The following is a 24,026-nucleotide window of genomic DNA, read 5'->3' as shown; positions in this document are numbered from 1 at the left end:
TCCTACTAGTGATGGCATTCCTCAAATGCCAGTTTGATAGCTAATAGTTCTGTATCACCAGTGCCATAATTACATTATGTTGGTGTGAGCTTGTGTGAGTAGAAAACAACTGGGTGTGACTTAGGTGGTGAGCCTTCATGTTGAGACAGAACTGCTCCTACACCGATTTCCATCTAACTCTACAACAAAGGGTTCAGAAGGATCTGGGTGTTTGAGAAAGGCAGTGGAAGTGAACACTGACTTAAGGTGCTGAAAGCTTGTTCAGACTGGGGGGTCCAAACGAGTTGTTTGGTATTACCCTGGAGAAAAGCAGTTAATGGAGCAGCGATAATATTATAACCCTGAATGAATCTGCAATAAAAGTCTGCGAAGCTGCAGATCCTTAACAGAGGTAGAAACTGCTTCGATCTTGGAGTCATTCATGGTTCCTCCCTCAGCACTAATAATATAAACTAAAATGAGGTGGACAAAAAATGAAATTCACATTTCTCACCTTTAACACACAAGTGGTTCACTAGGAGTCTGGCGAGGACCTGACAGACTTGGAGAATGAATATGAATATGAATCTGGGGATCAGGAGAATATATAACAATGTTGTCAACGTACACAATAACAAATCTACCTACCATGTCTCTTAAGACATTGTTAATGAATGCCTGGAAAACAGAAGGAGCTTTACAGAGGACGAATGGCATTACTAAATACTCATAGTGTCCTGTAGCGGTAATGAAGGCAGTCTTCCACTCATTAGCCTTCTAAATCCTAACAAGGTTGTATGCACTACAGAGTTTCAATGGTGGCTTTTTTAAGCTGCTCTAAGTCTACAGGAACTAAAGGCAAGGGATACGGTTAACTTTTGGTGACCTAAGTCCCCCAGATAAACCCCTGAGCTAAAGCCTCCTGAACATAATCCTCCATAGCTTTTTCCTCTGCTTGTATGGGAAGGTATAATCTAGATTTAGGAAGAACAGAACCCTCAATAATCTCAATGGCACAATCATAATCATGATGAGGAGGAAGTTCAGTGCCTTTACTGTTACTAAAGAGGGGATAGATACGGGACTGTTAGAATTAGGACTCTCAATGGTAGTAGACGTTAGAGCTATGCTGGGGTAATCAAGGCACTGGTCCTGACAAAAGGAAGACTAACTAATTATTTCATAGTCTGACCAAGAGATAGAGGGATTATGTTTATTTAACCAATGGTAGGCCCAAAATAACAGAGTAGGCACAAAAACTAATCTCCTCTTTTTGCAGAGCATTAGGACTGGTCAACTTAGATTTGAATCAGGTTTGAAACCCGCTCCAAATGTAGCTTTAATCTATTTGGAAAAAATAACATTTGATGTGGCTTTTTGCCATTCAGACTGCAGAAAATCTGTCCTGCTCAAATCAGATATGCCAAAATATTGAGTTGAACTGCTTGTATGAACAAGGTCTTTGTATCCTTATGTTGAAAATCTAACTAAATAATTTTTTTACACCAATATGCGCATGGGGTTCTTTTGCTCTGTGTGTGTGGGGAAATCTTTTGCCCCTAAAGTCTAAGTTTACATTTTCACTTGAAAAGATTTTTTTTTCCTTTCAAAATCAAGTGTAAAGATACTGCTCTCTCCACAATCCCCATCACCATACTTTTAAATACATTTTCTCAGCAACTTAAATTCATAGATAGCTATTATCCAAGGACAAAAGGTTTCTGGGGGAATAAATCCCAGGAACGCCATCATCTAAATGTGTTTTCATAATTAATTGAACCAAAGCTGTTCAGCGAGTGTGTTAAAATTAGATTTAACCTGATCATTTGAGAAGTAAAAAAATAATTGTATTAGATATTTTTTTCCTTTAACTTTCTACATAATAACAAAACAAATACAGAATTTTATTTCTCCAAAACAATGTTGCTTTTAATTAAAGAATGTTTCTCATTTTTTCTGTGGATGTTTTTCTCCAGCTGGTGTCTTGTGTCTCTCAGAGCTGAGGATTGTGCTGCTGGGGAACAGAAATGCTGGGAAGAGTTCAGCAGGAAACACCATCCTGAACAGAGAGGAGTTTGAGTTAAAGAGAGCTGCTCAGTGTGTGAAGAGACAGAGAGAAGTAGCAGGGAGACACATCACTGTGGTTGAAGCTCCAGGATGGTGGAAGAATATACCTGTAGAGGAGAGCACTGAGTTACTGAAACAGGAGATTGTGCTCAGTGTGTCTCTGTGTCCTCCAGGACCTCACTGTCTGCTGCTGATCATACGTCTGAACAATATTTTTAAAGACAATTATAGAAATATAATAGAGGGCTATCTGAGAATTTTTACTGATACAGTCTGGAGTCACACTATAGTGCTGTTCACTCATGAAGACTGTCTAGGAAACACACCCATAGAGCAGCACATTGAGAGTGAAGGGAAGGAGCTCCAGTGGCTGGTTGAGAAATGTGGGAACAGGTATCATGTTCTCAACAATAAGAACAGGAGTGATGACACTCAGGTCACAGAGCTGCTGGAGAAGATAGAGGAGATGGTGGCAGCAAACAGTGGACGCCATTTTGAAATGAACAGAAAGATTCTACAGGAGGTGGAAGAGAAGAGGAGAGCAGAGGAAGAGAGAGCTAAAGAGAGGATGATGGTGCAGAATCAGAGAGAAGACCTCAGATCATACATGCGTAAGTCATTTAATGAACATGAATTTCTTTAAATTTAATGAAGAGAAGAACAAATTATATGATTTTTCTCAGGTTTCAGTTTCAGTTTCAGTCATCCTGATCAGAAGTTTGATTCCATAGTTCAGTCTTCAACAAGTCCTGAATCAAACAGCTTCAGATTACCACTATCATTTCTAAAACAAATTAATTACCCTAACTCTTTTAATTATTTCATTGGTGATTTCATTTTTTTTAAACGAGGAACTCCTTTTTTGCTCAAGTCATTAAAGTCATTATTGTAATTTTTGTTTTGTTCCTTGTCTCAAAGGTTGCCTAATGGTTCCTCATCACAGAGAGCATGTAGACAAATTGCAGTGGAAAAATGAAGTTAACTGTCCTCCTTAAGAACAGTGTTCATTTGCTGTAAAGCAAAATTGTATCTGTACAATTGCAGGATGATGATGCATAGACTTATACACAATTAGAGGAAATAAATCAAAACAGCAGACAGTTTTGCTTTATAGAACAAAAAAACAAAATCTTAAAAAGAGGCATCTTGCACTGAATTTGGTGCAAGAAGGCCCTACTTGGAGTACAACATAGGATGGCAATGATGCCAGATTTGTGGACCGATGCCTATATCCAGTATTTTTCATGTACATATCTACTTATACAGATACAAAAATAATTAAGAGACATAGAAATTAGGACTAAATCTACCTCAACCAGCATCACAGAGAAACACACTGTTTATTTCTGTAGAGTTATTCATGCAGTAAAATGAATAAAACATAGGTATTTTAGCACAGTATCCCAGCGTCACCTAAACATTCTGCTCTTCCAGAGTACAATAAACACATCATCAAATATCAGTTTGAAATATTTTTCAAATTGAAAAAATCTAAATTTTTGTCTAATGCCAATAATTTCTTAAGGCAAATATCTACCAATACTGATATGATATTAATATGATTTCAATATGCATCCTATTGTGAAGCCCTGCTGGCAAATATTGTATTGGTTTTTCATGTGTGTTTTGTAGAACATTTGATTCATATGTCAGATCATTTCTAGTATTTGCATTTCAATATTTTTTATTAATTAAATGACTAGAACCATTAACAATATTTAAAAAAACATGTTCAATTGAAATTGAGGCCTCAATAAAATTTAACTTAATAATCCAATGTCGATTTTGTCAATTATACAGCTAGCTATTGTGATTTTTAGTAAACATGTTAAGTACATTCATTAATGGTAATACCATTCATTAATAGCTGACTTTTAAGGCCAATTGTTTAGATTTCAAGTTAGAAGTGACCAGAACTGATTGCTGCTGTCAGACTTTAGTCACATTTGCTCACATATCCATATTTGTTGCCATAGTTACCACCACGCACTTGTGCATACTCTGACTAGGTGAGTGTAAAACTAAGCGAATCTAACGATAATAACTAGCTAATAGGATGACCATGCTGTATTTTACAACAGAGTTTCATTTTTTATTTCCTACAGCATGAACAGAACAGGATATTAGTGCATTTAGACCTGGCCAACGGACTGCAAACAAGATACAGGCTGTACAGTGATATTCAGAGTCAGGTTTAAGTGAATGAAGCAGACACTGTAAACTACAACATACAAAGTAAAAAATATGTTGTGATAAAAGCTTCTACTCTCCCTGTTTAAGCTGTAATATGTGAATACATAGCATTGACTTTCTTGTTGTACATTCGAACATCATGAACAATCACGCTTTGTTTGATTTTGTCAGTTCTCATGTTTTTAAGCAATAAGGTTTGATATGTGACATCACTCAGCCCCCCATCAGCAGCTAAATTGCACCACAACAGTGTCATTTGTTTGTGCTGCATTCATGCTGGTTTGTGCCATTTAACAGAAATATTTATGCTGTTTTAATTTTTAAGTTATTAAGCAATAATGTTTTGATGAATGATGCCGCTTGCCCCCAATCTCACCAAAACAGTGTCACTCTTTTGTGCTGGCCTGTGCTGTTTTATACGACGGCATTTTAGGGCCACTCTTAATAAAAATAAAAATAGTTGACTCAAGAAAAAAGTTATAACATTTTGAGAAAAAAAGTCATACGGCATGATATTTCAAGAATAAAGTTATAATATGTCGCAAAAAAGTCATACTATTTCTAGAAAAAAGTTGTAATATTTTTAGAAAAAAAAGTTGTTATATTTCGAGAATATAGTTAATATTGAGAGGAAAAAAGTTGCAGAATTATGACATTAAAGTGGCATTAATACCAAGAAAAGTCACAATATTGTGACCAAAGGGTTTGCAAAGGAAAGACAGCACCTCCTCGTGTTAAAATGAGGGGCGTTGAGGAGTTGGAGTTTCATATCAATTTCACCCATAAAGAAATACTCAGTCTTCCTGTCTCTCCAGGCACATCAGCACCAGATTGGCATTAGTGTGAGAAACCGCTGAAACGGCTGAGCATGAAACTGCAGAGCCGGCTGAGCAGTGTTTATTTAGAATAAAGAGCCAGACGGACTCGGAGGAAACTGTCTGTCTGTTTTTTTAAGGAGAATCACAGGCAGGGTCGTCTACACAGCTATCAGTGGCTACATCTCCGTGCCATTCAAAGAGGGCAATGATAATCAAAATGATTGATCCACAAGGAGACAGGAGTGTGTGGAACTCCGGCATGCCAGTACAGCAACCGAGACCCCAGTGTGTTATGGCAGCCTCCCTACAGTTAGCCCACTTTTTTACGACTTTATTCCCGAAATATTACAACTTTATTCTCAAAGTCTACTATATATATTTTTTATTAACAGTGGCCCTAAAACGCTGTCATAGTTTTAATAATCAAGTTATAGGCTAAAGATTTTTTTTTCAATAAATGTCATCACTCAGCTCCTCCATCAACATCTAAATAGTTTTGACAGAAATGTAAGAATAATACAGAAAACCTATATTTTGAGAACTGACTGAAAAATTAATTTTCAATGATTACATGTTGCACATAAATAGCATGACAAAATTACAGCATATTGTGGGAATTTATTAACATTGAGCTAGATGACAAAGTGAAATATTGCTCAGTGTATTTACAGTTAGTATTTCAGCTCAATTGGTAAGAAAACCAAATACCTAAGATGTGATGTACAGCAAGTTAGGCAAATTTTAAAGAATCATAAAAACTACTTAGAGCACAGTTTTGACATTTTCTATGGTTGTAAGAATTAATTTGAAGTGTAATCTTCTAGATGTAATCTTCTTTTTCTGTCTGCAATATTAAAGCTAAATTTACGCCTTCCCTAACCCTATATTCTGTAAATGAATAAGGCAGAGCAGAGGGTCAGAGGCCAACACTTCTAACAGTAGTGAAATACTTACATTTTCTTTTCTGCAGGAGCATGTGTGCCAGTGTTGTTTCTTCTGAACAGCCGTTCTCCTTTAAAGTCCTCTTGAGGGCAGTGTCAGTTGAAGAGAGGGCTCATTGAAATATCTGAATGTATATGTGTCCTGCCTTTAAATTCACTTGGTTTTAAATATTACCAAGTGATTATGTAATTACTGTCTGTTAGATAATGGATGAGGTGTTGCTGTTCTTCATTAGGAGCTACTGATGATCAGGAACAATATAAAATTAAACAATGGTAACTCATTATTAATGAACTAGGAGTTAATGATGATCAGGAACAGTATAAAGTGAAACACATGGTAACTCACTATTAATGAACTAGGAGTTAATGATGATCAGGAACAGTATTATAGAGTGAAACACATGGTAACTCATTATTAATGAACTAGGAGTTAATGATGATCGGGAACAGTATAAAGTGAAATACTTGGTAACTCATAATGAATGAACTAGGAGTTAATGATGACCTGGGACAGTATTATAAAATGAAACACATGGTAATTCAATATTAATGAACTAGGAGGTGATCATGATCAGGAACAGTATTTTAAAGTGAAACACATGGTAACTAATTATTAATGAACTAGGAATTGATGATCTGGAACAGTATTATAAAGTGAAACACATGGTAATCACTATTAATGAACAGGAGTTAATGATGATCAGGAACAGTATTATAAAGTGAAACACATGGTAATTCAATATTAATGAACTAGGAGGTGATCATGATCAGGAACAGTATTATAAAGTGAAACACATGGTAACTAATTATTAATGAACTAGGAATTGATGATCTGGAACAGTAATATAAAGTGAAACACATGGTAACTCACTATTAATGAACAGGAGTTAATGATGATCAGGAACAGTATTATAAAGTCAAGCACATGGTACCTAATTATTTTAAAAATTCCTTTTAAACAGCAAAGTAGTCATTTTAATTGTCACTTTTAGTCAGCTCTTGACATATACTCAATGCAATTATGCAGCTGAATAATTAAAGCTGAAAAAGTCAAATAACTCTGTTGTAATCAGGGACACCGACTTCTCAGGAGGCAAAGATCATGTTTCTCAGATCTTCAGCATCAACCAGTGTCAAGGGTGTGGTAAATAATGTAATGACAAAAACTGATTATCCAACAACTTAAAAATTAGAAGAGCAAAAACATTTCTTGAACAACACAAACCAGGGCAAATGAAGCAATAACAAATGAGACTATTTTGTGCTGGGGGCTGAGTGATGTCACAGATAATAAAATTTAATGTTTAATTTCTCAAAAACAGTGGCAGCACAAATGATTCCTATGGCGCAAACCAGCACAAACGAAGCACAAACAAATAGTAGTAGTATTTAAAATAGTAGTATTTTTATTCCATTTCTGATCACATAGGGGGCTAGCTTCATAGAGTTGTTTTGTTTAGTTGTTTTTTGCCCCTACCTAGTCAGTCTATGCATGCATGTGTCATTACAATGGCAACCAGTGTGAACATGTACGCAAATGTGACTGCAGTCTAACCGATCAGATCACTTATCCAACAAATCCAATTTGCTGGATTGTAAATCCAGGTCCATCAGCTGCTTTGCATCTGAAAATGCAGGTCGGTGTTGAAAGCTTTTTCTTACTATATCTCAGTGAATGACTGAAGTTACCATGATGTGATGTGTAACGTGCCAACAAGAGTCAGATGCTCGCAGTTTGCAAAGACTAAAGAGGCTTTACTTCCAGAATCAAAGTCCAAGTTCTCAGTCAAAAAACATGCATGGGTCAAATCCAAAATACACAGCAGATACACAAGGACAAACATAACACGATGTGAACAGTCCAAAAAGGGGCAGGCAAAAGACGTAGTCGAAGAACAGGCAAAAAACGTCAAAAACATGAATCAGATGAATCCAGCAACACAATCTAAAGCACTGATAGGAGTGTGAGACAAGGTCAGGAGTCATGTGATTCTGGGAGATGGAGTCCAAGTGAGACTCAGTGTGTGAGGGAAGCTCTGCAGTCATGTGATCTCCCAGAGGATTTTCCACCATAAGCAAACCAGTATTGTTAACCTTCATTGTGCGGTTTAAGGAAACCATGTCTGGCTTCATGCCAGCTAGCTAACAAACTTAGCTTACTTTAAGCTGAGAGGCTTGGTAGCAGTGCTAGTGATACAAATCCCAATACAGGGAGTTTAGAGTCTTATCAACACGAAAAACAGCTGGATGGACAGTCAGTACAGAGTTCAATTAAGTTGTACCTTAATGTTAAGAGAGCTTACAGTTAAAGTCCTTCTTATTCAGTGGTCTGTGCTGTGATGTCGGAGCAGAAAACAGAAATTCCCTCACAGCATTGTTTGAATCCTGCAGCAATAGATCACGTGATCACAGTACACAGACACAGTTCACTGAAAATACTGTGAGAATTAAACTGAATGTCACTCACTTGTAGAGGAGAAATCAGTCATGATTATCCTTTCAGTTTATGCATTTTTCTAAGTCCAGTGTGGCTTTTTTATTGTGTTGCATACACTAAATTTTATGTAAAGCTAAAATATTTGCAGTAGGAGCTGCGGATTTTGATGAGTAACACTTGTGGAGCCAACACAAATGCATTGACATTCCTCAAGGAATATAGAGATTGTTATTCTCTTGAGTTGGATCAGGTGTATTGGAAACACTGTCAAAGCATTAAGTCAAAGATAGTGCAGTGACCAGAGCAACAAGTCAGTGTGTTCGCCACCGTGTAGAGCTGGAAGTGCTATATTAACATGTAAACATTCAGGATTTTAGCCTTCAAAATGATTATCAGAGACTGAATTCATGTGCTGCATTTTTTTCTACACTTTCTACTTAGAATTAATTTTCTTCAAATAATTCGGATTTTGATTCATTTTTTTTTCTGTGGATGTTTTTCTCCTGCAGGTGACACACACCGTCTCTCAGAGCTGAGGATTGTGCTGCTGGGTTACAGAAATGCTGGGAAGAGCTCAGCAGGAAACACCATCCTGAACAGAGAGGAGTTTGAGTTAAAGAGAGCTGCTCAGTGTGTGAAGAGACAGAGAGAAGTAGCAGGGAGACACATCACTGTGGTTGAAGCTCCAGGATGGTGGAGTGATAAACCTGTAGAGGAGAGCACTGAGTTACTGAAACAGGAGATTGTGCTCAGTGTGACTCTGTGTCCTCCAGGACCTCACTGTCTGCTGCTGATCATACGACTGGACAGTGTTTTTAAAGAGAATTATAGAAACATAATAGAGGGATATATGAGAATTTTTACTGATTCAGTGTGGAGTCACACTATAGTGCTGTTCACCTGTGGAGACTGTCTGGGAGACACACCCATAGAGCAGCACATCGAGAGTGAAGGGAAGGAGCTCCAGTGGCTGGTTGAGAAATGTGGGAACAGGTATCATGTTCTCAACAATAAGAACAGGAGTGATGACATTCAGGTCACAGAGCTGCTGGAGAAGATAGAGGAGACGGTGGCAGCAAACAGTGGATGCCATTTTGAAATGGACAGAAAGATTCTACAGGAGGTGAAAGAGAAGAGGAGAGCAGAGGAAGAGAGAGCTAAAGAGAGGATGATGAGAAAAGGGAACCTTAGATCACACATTTGTGAGTTTAATTTCCATCACTATCAGAATAGGACTGTGGAAAGATGTTTTGTGTGGATTCCTTGATTTTTCTCAGGAGGCCAGTTTCAGTCATCCTTATCAGCAGTTTGATCTCACAGTTTCAGTTTCATTTCCCAAATGCTTTAGCTGACCATGCTAACATAAACAGGGTAATAAGGTAATAAGAGGGGACGGGGGAGATTGTGTCTGCAGCATCTGGGCTTTTAAACGCTGTTAGAAAAAAAAAACTCAAAGTCAAAGCAGCGTTTTCAGTGTAGAAAAATGTAACGTCATTATGTTAGTTATAATGAACTATTCTGCCTGTCACTGCATATGAAACAATAGACACAGATGATTAAAACAGAAGTTAAGATGCTCTGGGTTTATCTTAAAGTTCAGAAAATATTTAGAATATTTTGGCAAATTAGGATGTTTCTGCAATACCGTTTTCTTATCTGGAAATAAGATTATAGACTTAATAACTGTTGTTCTGTAATGGCTTCTGTCCTAATTTCAGTTGTAACTGAAGTTGCCATGACAACAAAGCAGATAAGATATGATCTCAGACTGAAGAATTTTTTGTAATATGGCCCCAGAATTCCTTTATAATTTCTATAACAAATTAATGACCTAGTTTCTTTTAATTATTTTATTGATTATTTCATTTTTGTTTGAAATGAGGAACTCATGTTTACTTATTTGCGCAAATCTTCAAAGTCATTATTTGTGGTTTTTGTTTTGTCCCTTGTCTCAAAGGTTGTCTGAAGGTTCCTCATCACAGACAGCATGTAGACAAATTGTAGTGGAAAATGAAGTTAATTGCCCTTCTTAAGGACAGCATTCATTTACTGTAAAGCTAAATCATATCTGCACATGAGTTTAACATTTACAGAATGATGATGCATAAATTTACACACAGTTAGAGCAAATAAACTGGAAGAGCAGACAGTTTGGTTTTATAGAACAAAAAAAGAAAGTGTTTAAAAAGGGCATCTTGCCCAACTATCTGTGCAAGAAGCCCCCCTACCTGGAGTAGAATATGGGAATACAGTGATACAGGATTGTGGGCTAATGCCTATATCCAGTATTTTTTCTGTACATATCTGCCTATACAGATACATAAACATGTATAAAATGTAGAAATTAGGATTAAATCTACCTGGATGAGAATTATAGAGAAACACAACATTTATTTTTGCAGAGTTGCAAATACAGTGAAATAAATATAATGTATGTATTTTAGCACAGTAACCCAGCGTCACCTAAACATTCTGCTCTACTGGAGAACAATAAACAGATCATCAACCAGTTTAAAATATCCATCATATTTAATGATCCGTCTGATGCCAATAATTTTTTAAAGCAAATATCTGTGAATACCAATATGATTTCAATATTATCTCACATCCCTAGTATGAAGCCCTCCTGGAGAATCTAGCATCAGTTTGTCAACCAAGTTTATAAAATTTATAATTTATATGTCAAATAATTTCTAGTCTTTGCATTAAAAATGGTTATTAAGCCCTAGAAACATTAAACTTGTTTAAAAAAAATATATAAACATAAGTTAAATTAAAATTGAGGCTTCAGTCAAATTTGTGTTAGTAATTCCACTTCATTTTAATATCTCATGATAAAAGACAAATGATAAAACAGAAACACTTGAAATGTGTGAATAGGTATTAATTGCATGATAATGTTTGGTAAATTTATTAATGGTATTATTATTATCATTATTATTATTATCATTATTATTATTATTATTATTGTTGTTGTTGTAGTGTAGGTGCAGAATAAGACATCGTGCATATAGGTAAATGCTCTTATTTTGAGCAGGCACTTCAACAGGCAGTGGGACATGCGCAGCCCAGCACTACTCCAACTCGAAACACAATGAGGGGGGAATCTAGGAAGATACAACATACAAGGAGAGTACACAAACTCACACCCAAAGCTCATCCTCCTCAAGCACAAGTTACATTACACAGCCACTACTCCACTAACAAGATCCACAAAAACAACATCAGCAACAAGAACAATAACCGGCCTTTTTAAATGGGAGAGTGGCACATCCCGAGATCCACTTTGCATGATCACATCCCCGAAGCTCGCCATAGCAGCGTGGCCCCTTAGCTGACACCACATTATTGAAGTGGAAGCAATAATAATAAGAATTATACCCAGCAATAGAAATGAACATTTGATCAGTGAGTGTAAATGATTATTGTTTATGGCAGAACAGATGAGGTGTGGGTGAAACTCTGCCTCACTGTGAAACTCACCTACAAACTCATCTCCAGTGAGATGGATGAAAATGTTGCCTTATTCCAGCTTATGATCACTACATCTAACATGAACAACACAGACTTTCTTCACACTGCAGGCAAATTGGATGTTTCTTATATCTGACTTTTTAGAATGATTGTTTAGATTTCAAGTTAGAAGTGACCAGATCTGATTTGTGTGGCCCAGCTATAGAAGCATTTGCTTGCATATGCATATTAGTTGCTGTTGTAATGTTTCACACATGCATACTCTGACTAGGTAGGGGCGAAACTTGGTAAATCTAACAATTAACACTAGCTAATAGAATGATCACACTGTATTTCACAACAGCGTTTCACTTTTTATTAACTACAGCATGAACGAAACATGACAGTGCAGACCTACCTGGTCAACAGACCGCTAACAAGCTATAGGCTGTATAGTGACATTCAGAGACAAGTTTAAAGTTCAGATCTTTTAAGGGAGAAGACACTGTAAACTATAAAGTATGTTACATAAATGTTTGTTATAAGCTTCTACTCAGGCTCCAGAATGGTGCAATCAAAAGCATTGGCCCTATCATCAGAAGATCGCAAATTCGATCCCTGGTGATGCTACAGCCATCCATGGCCGGGAGTCCAAGAGAGCACAATTGGCCTCGCTCTCTCCGGGTGGGTAGGATGGCGCCCCCTTCCCTCCTACCACTAAGCATGATGCTAGCCAGCGCAGGCGTCTGTCAGCTGATGTAACAGAACTGGCGGTTAGCGTTTTTCTCCATGTGCATTCAACTGTCCAATGATGTTGCATTATCAGCAGTTTCAAAAGATGCAGTGTCTGGCTTCACATGACTCGGAGGAAGCTTGTGTTTGCCTTCAACCTCCTAGCACTGGTGGTGTCGTGTGATTGGGGCAGGGTTCTAATTAGTGGGTGGGTTAAGACTAAATTAGGGAGAAAATGGACAAAAATCACAAAAATCACTTGTCACACATTCTGAAGTCATGAACCGCCGCACCCATAAAGTGTGATCTGACTCGTCAAACTGAGTTACATATCCAGAAATCTAATCTGAATCTGATTAAAACCACTCAAATCCTACTCAAATCACATATGCTGCAAACTCAGATTTGAACTGCCTCTCTGAACAAGGCCTTCATGTCTGTATGTTGAAAAATTAACTAATTAATATTTTTAAGCCAATATGCCAAAGGGAGCCTTTTGCTCCATGTCTAGGAGGAACTTCCTGTGCCCCTAAAGTCTAAGTTTACATTTCCCTTGTAAAGATTTTTTTTCCTCTTAAAATCCAATGTAAATGTATTGGTGTCTCCACAAACCTACTTTATATTTTCTAATATCAACTTAATATAAATTCACAAATCGCTATTATCCAATGAAAAAAGGAGGAAGAAATCCCAGGACCGCCATCATCCAAATTAAGTTTCAGAATTAATTAGACCATAGCCATTGAGCAAATGTCTTAAAATTAGATTTGATCCGATCATTTGAATAGAAGTGAAAAAAGGTCGAGAGGACTTCTTACCCTGGGAGCTCCTCCCCGCTAAGTTACCTGGTATTGCTATATGAAATGTAGACTTTTTAGATGCTTTGAAATGTTTTGGATTTTGGACTGGATCACTTTTCATCACTGTCAGAGCATTAAGTCAAACAGAGAAACAAATCTGTATGTTCACCACTGTGTAGTGTCACTAGTGCTATAGCAAATTTATATTGTGTGACCCGCTACTGGCTGGCGCTGGGTCTGAGAAACTCTGCTCATGGTAGGCATGCACCCTCCAACATAGGGACTATTGTTGCTGTTTGTTAGTTATATGTATGTGTATGTGTTATTGGGTTTTGTGTGAGGGACGAGTCGCCATGGCGTTAAAGTATGTGGCTAGTGGTGACCCACCTCCAGGTTTCTGTATTCTGCATGTGCCTTTCTGCTGGTGTGTTTAATAAAGAGCACTTCTTGCAGCAGAATCATGGCTCCTTCTTCTGCCGACGCTACAATGTTAACATGTACATGTTCAGTATTTTAGCTTTCAATTTGATTAGCATTAATTCATGTGTTGCATTTTTTCCGAAACTGCATTTTCTACTTGATAATAAAACAAATACACAATTTTATTTTCTCCAAACAGTGCTGAATATGATTTACAGATGTCTTTTTGTTCTGTGAATGTATTTCTCCTCCAGGTGACGCCCACCGCCTCTCAGAGCTGAGGATTGTGTTGCTGGGGAACAGAAATGCTGGGAAGAGTTCAGCAGGAAACACCATCCTGAACAGAGAGGAGTTTGAGTTAAAGAGAACTGCTCAGTGTGTGAAGAGACAGAGAGAAGTAGCAGGGAGACACATCACTGTGGTTGAAGCTCCAGGATGGTGGAAGAATGAACCTGTAGAGGAGAGCACTGAGTTACGGAAACAGGAGATTGTGCTCAGTGTGTCTCTGTGTCCTCCAGGACCTCACTGTCTGCTGCTGATCATACGTCTGGACAGTGATTTTAAAGAGAAGTATAGAAACACATTAGAAGGATATCTGAAACTTCTCACTGATACAGTGTGGAATCACACTATAGTGCTGTTCACTCGTGGAGACTGTCTGGGAGACACACCCATAGAGCAGCACATTGAGAGTGAAGGGAAGGAGCTCCAGTGGCTGGTTGAGAAATGTGGGAACAGGTATCATGTTCTCAACAATGAGAACAGGAGTGATGACACTCAGGTCACAGAGCTGCTGGAGAAGATAGAGGAGATGGTGGCAGCAAACAGTGGACGCCATTTTGAAATGGACAGAAAGATTCTCCAGGAGGTGGAAGAGAAGAGGAGAGCAGAGGAAGAGAGAGTGAAACAGAGGATGATGAAGGTGCAGAAACAGAGAGAAGACTTTAAATTATACATGTGTAAGTCATTTAATGAATATATGCATCATTTTAGTTCCGGTCACTCTCAGAATAGGATTGTTCACAATAACTAGCTAATAGAACGTTCACACTGTATTTCACAACAGCATTTCATTTTTTATTAACTACAGCATGAACAGAATATGACATTATTGCAGATTGACCTGGTCAACAGACTGTTAACAAGCTGTAGACTAGACAGTGATATCAAAAACAGGCTCTAAGATCAGATATTTTAATAAAGCAGAAAAACTACAACATACAAAGTAAAATATGTTATCTATATGTCTGTTTAAAGCTTCTACTCACCATGTTTAAGCTGTAATGTGTAAATATGCACCAACAACTTTCTTGTTGCACCTTCTGAAGTCATGAACTGCTGTGCCCTGAATGACGACAAACACATGAAGGCTGATCTGACCGGTCAAACTGAGTCACATGTCCAGAAATTTGATTTAAGTCAGATTTGAAACCACTTACAAATGTGGCTTGAATCAGATTGGAAAAAGTCAGATTGGATGTAACCTTTTGCTGTTCAGACTGCAGAAAATCTGTCCTGCCCAAATATGCTGAAAAATCAGAGTTTAGCTGCTTGTCTGAACAAGCATGTATCATTGTGTTGAAAATCTAACTAAATTATTATTTAATCAAAAAATATTTTTAGGATAATGAATGATAAGTGGTAAAAAAATGTAAATGTCCTGCTTTCTCTACAACCCCTATTATCATATATTTTTGATATATTTTTTCATACAACTTTACGGGTCGCTGTAATCCAACAACAAAAGGTTTCCAGGGGAATAAATCCCAGGAGCACTATCGTCCAAATGCAAGTTCATAAATAATTAGATCATAGCTGTTCAGCAAATGTGTAAAAATAATATTTGACAAAATAATTTTAATAGGAGTAAAACAAAATGTGGAGGGGACTTCTTACCCTGTGAGCTCCTCTCCCCAGTTTACCCAGTATTGCTGTATGATATGTGTATTTTTTTCCAGACTTTTCTTATCATGAACATCTTGCATGAGTAGCAAAAAATCCCTGTAATGGACTGGATCATTTTCATTACTGTCAGAGCTTTAGGTCAAAGAGAGTGCCGTGACTAGAACAAGAAGTAACAAATCCGTATTCTCACCACTTAATAATACTGTTTAGTAATTTTTCTTAATAATAAAATAAATACATAATTTTATTTTCTCCAATTAGTGCTTTTTGATTAAAAACAGTTTTTTTCTGTGGATGTTTTTCTCCTGTAGGTGACTCACACCGTCTCTCAGAGCTGAGGATTGTGCTGCTGGGGTGCAAATATTCTGGGAAGAGCTCAGCAGGAAACACCATCCTGAACAGAGAGGAGTTTGAGTTAAAGAGAGCTGCTCAGTGTGTGAAGAGACAGAGAGAAGTAGCAGGGAGACACATCACTGTGGTTGAAGCTCCAGGATGGTGGAGTAATAAACCTGTAGAGGAGAGCACTGAGTTACTGAAACAGGAGATTGTGCTCAGTGTGTCTCTGTGTCCTCCAGGACCTCACTGTCTGCTGCTGATCATACGTGTGGACAATGTTTTTAAACAGAATTATAGAAAAATATTAGAAGGATATCTGAAACTTCTATGTCTTACAGTGTGGAGTCAAACTATAGTGCTGTTCACCTGTGGAGACTGTCTGGGAGACACACCCATAGAGCAGCACATTGAGAGTGAAGGGAAGGAGCTCCAGTGGCTGGTTGAGAAATGTGGGAACAGGTATCATGTTCTCAACAATGAGAACAGGAGTGATGACACTCAGGTCACAGAGCTGCTGGAGAAGATAGAGGAGATGGTGGCAGCAAACAGTGGACGCCATTTTGAAATGAACAGAAAGATTCTACAGGAGGTGGAAGAGAAGAGGAGAGCAGAGGAAGAGAGAGCTAAAACGAGGATGATGAAGGTGCAGAAACAGAGAGAAGACTTTAAATCACACATGTGTAAGTCATTTAATGAATATTTTAGTTTATTTCTTTTATAAAATATGAATGTCACCATCAGTTTTGTCTGTATTGTTTGAGCAGAGGATAATGAATGAATGCAGCTTCAGTCATCCTGATCAGAAGTCTGCAAGTATTGTACAAGTGTGCTATATATCCTGAATCAAAATAAGGCGTATTTACTCTTTCCTGAATTAAAATGTTTTATAATTGATTACTGACCTGTCCAGGGAGTTTCCAGCCTTCTGCCCAATGACCGCTGGGATAGGCTCCAGCACCCCCCTGCGACCCAGTGGAATAAGCAGCTTAGAAAATGTGTGTGTGTGTAATTGATTACTTTAAATTAATCACATTTGTTATAATATTCCCATCCAAATTCTTTTTTTTTCCAGAGTTAAATAATATGGTGGTATCATATCACAGGCACCAAGTGATCCAACTGTATACATTCAGGTCCATAAATATTTCAATGTTAACAAACCCATTTTAGCTGTCTACCACAGCATATTGGAGTTTAAATTAAATTATGAATATGAGCTCAAATTGCAGACTTTCAGCTTTCATTTGAGAGTATTTATATACAAATTGGGTGAATGTCATAAGAATTACAACAATTTTTATTCATAGCGCACCATTATGGGGATGTGAAGTAGGAGGGGTAGGCAGGTTGGAAGTATCCATTTGCAGGTTTATTACAGGGTACAATTCACAGAAAAAACACAATCCAAAAGGCACAGTCCGAAAAGAGGCAGAGGTGGAGGTCAGAAACAAGTTCATTAAGAACATTACATGCAAAAGTATCAAAAACACAGTCCAGAACCGCAAAACCCAAGCAAGTTTATAGAACATACAAAAATCTAGGAAAAGCGTATGAAAAACATGATCCAGAAAAAAACAGTGGTGCTACTGACAGGGGTGTTTAAAAGTAACTGGACAGTTCGCTGCTCAGCTGTTCCATGGCCTGGTGTGTTATTCCCTCATTATTTCACTTACAGTGAAGCAGATAATAGATCTAGAGTTGAGTTCAAGTGCAGAATTTGCATTTGGAATCTGTTGATATTAATTCTCAATATGAAGTACAGAGTTTTGTCACTACTAGCAAAGTAAGCAATCATGTGTCTGAAAAATGAAAATAAACCCATCAAAGAAATAGCAAAAACATAAGGTGTGGCCAAAGCAACTATTTGAGGGTAACATTAAGAAAAAACACACTCTGTTGAGCTCAAACACCAAAAAGTCTGGAAGAAAATGGAAAACAAGTGTAGTGAATGATAGTGTAGTGGGACAATGGCACTTAAACTACCTATTTTTTCACTCACCATAAATACACAGATACTTACACTAATCTCAGGTTAGGGTTTGGGCATGTAATCAATCGAATGAAATTATTCACATTTACAGCATTTAGTAGATGCTCTTGTCCAGAGCGACTTACAAAAAGTGTTTTGTTGTCCACTCAGAGAAAGTGTCTTTGCTAGTTACAAATAGGTTAAAGAGAAAGCTCGCCCTGAGCTCAGATATTGCTAGAAACAAAAGCCCATGTTGATACCTAGAGAAAAAGGAACAGAATTAAACCCAGCACAGTACATTTCAATAAGTGCAGTACAATACATTACAGTAAATACTTAGTGCTCACTTTAGTCTATGTTTTAAGACTGCGAGAGAGACAGCAGGAGTTTGTTCCACCACCTGAGTGCCAGGACAAAGAAAAGTCTTGATGCTTGTCTTCCACACGTCTTGAAGCCTGGTGGATCAAGCCGAGCTGTATTTGCAGCTCGAAGGGCTCGAGCTACAGTTCAAGTTTTGTCCATTGCCATTAGGTCGGTAGGGGCTGGTCCGTTTTTGTTTTTGTAGTCATGAGGGTTTTAAATCTGATGCGTGCAGCTACAGGAAGCCAGTGAAGGGAGCACAGCAGTGGAGTGACATGACTGAACTTAGGAAAATTTAAGATGAGCTGTGCTGCTGCATTCTGGATGAGTTGCAGAGGCTTGACGGCCGCATAGGAAGACCAGCCATGAGCGAGTTTCAGTAGTCAAGCCTTGAGATGACAAGAGACTGAACTAGCATCTTCAGATCTCAGTTAGAAGACACAAGCACACTGATTCTTCAAGGGATTACCTCCTCAATATATTAGCCCCTACAATTCACACCTTTGGCTAACCTGAAACCACACCTGAAACTAGTAATTACAATCAAGCACCAGGTTCCACAAGACAGCCTTGTGACTAACAGAGTCTTAGCTAAAGAAAGTCTCAAATCAGAGTCTACCTTTAGCAGCAGAATGATAAATCTCAGAAGACACAAGCACACATTATCATATGGTGCTTGAGCATCAAGCAGAACAGAATAATTAAGTAATTCTTATTTTATTCACCCTTATGTAATAATACATGTTGCAGAGATTTAATTTTAAAATTTAAATATCCATCCCTGTAATATTCAGAATTATCAGTTGACACACAATTAGGTAATGCCCATTTTAGTTACATTTGGTAACAAAAAATAAAACAAATTGTTAAATTGTGCTGTCTGTGAATACTGATTACAATCTTACATGTATTTTCTGTGCTTCTCCTGTAGCTGACTCACACCATCTCTCAGAGCTGAGGATTGTGCTGCTGGGGTACAGATATGCTGGGAAGAGTTCAGCAGGAAACACCATCCTGAACAGAGAGGAGTTTGAGTTAAAGAGAGCTGCTCAGTGTGTGAAGAGACAGAGAGAAGTAGCAGGGAGACACATCACTGTGGTTGAAGCTCTAGGATGGTGGAAGAATATACCTGTAGACCTCATGTCTGAGTTATTTAAACAGGAGATTGTGCTCAGTGTGTCTCAGGGCCCTTCAGGACCTCATGCTCTACTACTGGTCATACGTGTGGACAGTGTTTTTAAAGAGAAATGCAAAAAAGTACTTGATGGATTCCTGAGTCTTCTCAGTGATGAAGTGTGGAATCACACTATAGTGCTATTCACCTTTGGAGACTGTCTGGGAGACACACCCATAGAGCAGCACATTGAGAGTGAAGGGAAGGAGCTCCAGTGGCTGGTTGAGAAATGTGGGAACAGGTATCATGTTCTCAACAATGAGAACAGGAGTGATGACACTCAGGTCACAGAGCTGCTGGAGAAGATAGAGGAGATGGTGGCAGCAAACAGTGGACGCCATTTTGAAATGGACAGAAAGATTCTACAGGAGGTGGAAGAGAAGAGGAGAGCAGAGGAAGAGAGAGCAAAAGAGAGGATGACGAAAATGCAGAAACAGAGGATGAGTAACCAGTTACAGATAAGTAAGACATTTATTATAATACAAAAATATTTTGTGGGCCTTCATTATGAGGAGTATGTAATTTGGTGTTTTAAAGGTAAAGAATGCTGCTACTTTTGATGCAAAAAGTAGAAATTGCGCTAATAAATTGCATTGAATTCATTTTTGTTCAAAGGTAACAATAGACGTTACTCAGAGCTGAGGATTGTTCTGCTTGGATATAAAGGAGCTGGCAAGAGTTCAGCAGGAAACACCATCCTGAACAGAGAGGAGTTTGAGTTAAAGAGAGCTGCTCAGTGTGTGAAGAGACAGAGAGAAGTAGCAGGGAGACACATCACTGTGGTTGAAGCTCCAGGATGGCAGTTTGATGAATCTCAGAGGAGCTCAGAGATACTTAGACATATAATGTTCAGTTTACGTTTCTGTAATCCAGGACCACATGCTCTACTACTGATCATACGTCTGGAGGTTGGCTTTAAAGAAAAGCACTTAAACGCATTAGAAGGATACTTAAAACACCTCTGCGAAACAGTCTGGAGACACACTATAGTGCTGTTCACCTTTGGAGACTGTCTAGGAGACACACCCATAGAGCAGCACATTGAGAGTGAAGGGAAGGACCTCCAGTGGCTGGTTGAGAAATGTGGGAACAGGTATCATGTTCTCAACAATGAGAACAGGAGTGATGACACTCAGGTCACAGAGCTGCTGGAGAAGATAGAGGAGATGGTGGCTGCAAACTGTGAACAAAATACACAGAAGGAGGAAGAGAAACAGAGAACAGAAGAGGAAATGCTAATGGGGAGGAAAAACTCCCTCAGATCAGATGCAGGTGAGTCTATTTGGCTCATTTATTTCTCCAAAATATTCTGCCTCTAGTCAGATATTTTTACTTATTAAGATCTTCGTCTGAGCTGCATGTGTTATACCTGCAGAAAGTTCAGTTTGAATGCACATTTTATGATGCTCCAGTTTCCTGTCCCTGTTCTGTGCTTGTTGTTGCTTGTTTGCAAAAAGGGCACCTGTTCATGAAGAGCTGAAACTCAGCCCAGTTGAAACCTCTTCGGGGCTGGCAAGAGTTTACACGTTGTTGTGTGACTGAAAATGATGAACAGTGACTTAAAACTAGTCGGCAAGATATTCCTGTGTTATTAAATGTTATATTACATTTATGTGCTCTGCTAATATTCTCCTTATAATTTGACATTACCCTAATTTGTGGAAGGATATGAATGTCATAAATATATCTTTAAAAGTATTACAGAGTGATTATGCTTAACCACAAAGCTTGAATCATTGAGCTTAAAACACATTTGATATAATCAATATATTTAAGGTATTTAGTCACACATTCAGAATTTCCATTTAAAACCACTATTTTGTTTTCTTTTGGTTTGGTTTCTGTAAGCCACTGCTAATAAATTCTAATCTAATGTGAAATGGTAAAATCTTGCAATATTTTCTGGACAGAAATGTTTTATCCCATGTACCTTTCTCTTCCTCATCTTTTGGTTATATCTGTTGGTGTCAGAACCCCATAGGATTCCGTCATCTAGAGCAACCAAGAGAATATCCACAGGAGGCAGCAGCTTCAGTACAAGTGTGAGAAGGTAAATTGACCTCTGAGGATTCAACAAGTGCATATGTGTTTGGACAATGACACATTTTTTGTTGTTTTGACATGATTTGTAATGAAATAATTGTGTACATCTGTATTGAGCGAATCATATGGAAATCACAAGTATTGTAAGAACATTCCACCAGTTTCAGGTGAAATGAACAAGATCTTAATATATAGCCATATGCATGTTCTAAGTATTGTTCAAAAATACCTCCTCTGTGAAATTATGCAGCAGAATCATTGCAAAATGTGAAACCTCTTGACAAATGGAGATTTGATTCAGTTTAGATTTGGAGATTTGATACAGTTTGCAGTGCTGTCATGACATACATTTTCACCAATACATTTCTTGTTCAGTTTATGTAATGCCAGCTGACTGCTACATGGACAAAAATAGCTATTTTTTATGCATTGGTCAGACTCTCTGCACTAATACGATGTTCTAAAATTCTGTTTCATTTCTACAAGTCCACATCAAAATGACCTTCTTTTGACCAGTGACCTCTGCAGACCATTTCAGCATCATTCAGTAGATAAGTGTAAATAAGTTTGGTGACTGCAAAGGTGGACTTGCACAATTCTAAATGTAGAACAATGTTATATTCAGTGTATTATTTTAAATAATTTTGCATTTTTTGGGAAAACATTTAAGAGTATTTGAAGGTTTTACTTAAAACAAATATTGAAAAAAACACTTTAAAAGCATGCTGTATTTAAGCTACAAATTTATTATGAGCTGTTAATAGATTAATGTTTTTTAGGTTCCAGTTAGAGAGCAAGGCCTTACCTGCCGAGAGCTATCTGTCCATGATCACTGACCGGTGGGTAAAAAAAAAAATACCATAAATGACCCTGGAACATCTTCATTCATATGGTGTTAAATGAAAGGGAATAGTTCTTTCTGTGGACTGTAATGTCTAATTGTCATATCATCAGTACAGCCACTAAAGAACACAGAATCTGTGGCATGAACTAATTCTAAATAGTTGTGCCTCATCATATAAGGAAGGCTCTTGTGGTACTGTGGTGTGCACCCATCCCCCGGGCTCTGATGGCAGCTGCGAAAGCCTGCCAGAAGGCGAGGCCCGAACATCGAGCGGTGACGAACCCTGGCGAGGATGGCGGGGAGAGAGCCACGAGTGGGTGGAGGATGGAGCGAGGAGGCGGAGCTTGTCTCAGGTGCTCACGCTGCCCTTAATGAGAGCCAGCTGATACGTGAGCATAAAGAGCTGAGAGGGAACAGAGAGAGAGAGAGAGAGGGAACGAGAGCTTGCTGCTCCGCCTCCTTGTCGCCGCCCCCAGCTCGCAGCTCGTCCGCCCGGGTTGAACACGAGGTGTAGTGAAGCGGCCTCGCTGTGGAACATGCCCCACCCCTTGCCCTCATGCCTCTCATGGCCGGCACCATCGTCCTCCTCCTCCCGCAGTCACTCGTGTTTCTCGGCGGAGCTCAAGCTTTGCGTGCTGTCCCCTACCCACTTGCGGCTCACCCCCTGCTGTCTTGTTGGGGTTCATCACCGCTCGATATTCAGGCCCCGCTCTCGCAGCTGCCATCGGGGCCCGGGGGGCGGGCGCACGCCACAGGTACTCTTTCAGAAGAACAGCAAAAACAGTCAGGAAAATACTTCAAAGCCAAAAGATGCTGCTTTTTTAGTATAGAATGTTCAGGTTTTGTTGTTAATGATAACATAGCAGCATCAGAGCATGGAGAGCTTTCTTTATTAACACAAGGGCCTAATCCACTTTCACCCCTTGCCCCTGCCACTTAGCCCTTAGTCCTCTGTTTTGCACATTCACATCTAGGGTGAGGTTGTCCTGATTCTTATTGAGATAGAGGGGTAGGATGAAGTGTTAGGTCTACATGGCCGTCCAAACGGAGGTTTGTCAGAGGCTCACTCCAAACAGTGTGTTACAAAAAAAAAGAAAAACCGGCAAGATGGCTGTGTGAGCGACCAAAGAAACCCACAAATGTAAGTATTTTCTCCATTAAAAAAATGACAGTAAACACTGTATTATCTTAGTTTAATGTCGTTTCAATGTATTATGGCCATTTTCTTCGCTAATAGCATGCTAATTCCTCAGTGGCTAACTAGCTAACTTTCACCTTAAATAGTCCAGCAGTATTGACACCTGAAGCGCCAGAATGTAACTGCTGCACCATTTAAGGTGGAACGGGAAAATTCGAACAAGAAGCTGGCGAATATCTGACTTCAGCTTCGTATCACCAAAGAATTAGCTGTGGGCGATAACAAATAATTGTCTTATAACCCTCTTTGAAAGCACATGATGCCCTAAATGTAACTAAAGCCCTGCGGCGAGGAGCTAAACTTTACTGTCTGTTATCACTGCAGAATCGCAGGGTCGCCTACAGAGCAGCGCTC

The 24,026-nt window shown here is 38.6% G+C and overlaps 1 protein-coding gene across 1 annotated transcript in view; it reads left to right on the top strand.

Moving 5' to 3' along the window:
• The window catches only part of LOC118801649, a 42,409-nt gene that overhangs the window by 13,712 nt on the left and 4,671 nt on the right, over nucleotides 1-24,026 (top strand). Inside the window, exons 2-9 of the mRNA XM_036562014.1 lie at nucleotides 1,956-2,657; nucleotides 8,948-9,640; nucleotides 14,098-14,802; nucleotides 16,060-16,764; nucleotides 19,345-20,049; nucleotides 20,203-20,859; nucleotides 21,559-21,637; nucleotides 22,410-22,469. Of these exons, the coding sequence (XP_036417907.1) occupies nucleotides 1,956-2,657; nucleotides 8,948-9,640; nucleotides 14,098-14,802; nucleotides 16,060-16,764; nucleotides 19,345-20,049; nucleotides 20,203-20,859; nucleotides 21,559-21,637; nucleotides 22,410-22,469 (4,306 nt within the window). The remainder of the gene's footprint in view (nucleotides 1-1,955; nucleotides 2,658-8,947; nucleotides 9,641-14,097; nucleotides 14,803-16,059; nucleotides 16,765-19,344; nucleotides 20,050-20,202; nucleotides 20,860-21,558; nucleotides 21,638-22,409; nucleotides 22,470-24,026) is intronic.

The sequence above is a fragment of the Colossoma macropomum genome, unplaced genomic scaffold (genome assembly GCF_904425465.1).
Source record: "Colossoma macropomum unplaced genomic scaffold, Colossoma_macropomum, whole genome shotgun sequence".
Lineage (NCBI taxonomy): Eukaryota > Metazoa > Chordata > Actinopteri > Characiformes > Serrasalmidae > Colossoma > Colossoma macropomum.
Note: the sequence above shows the minus strand (reverse complement) of the source record. Positions and strands in the feature narration are given on the sequence as shown.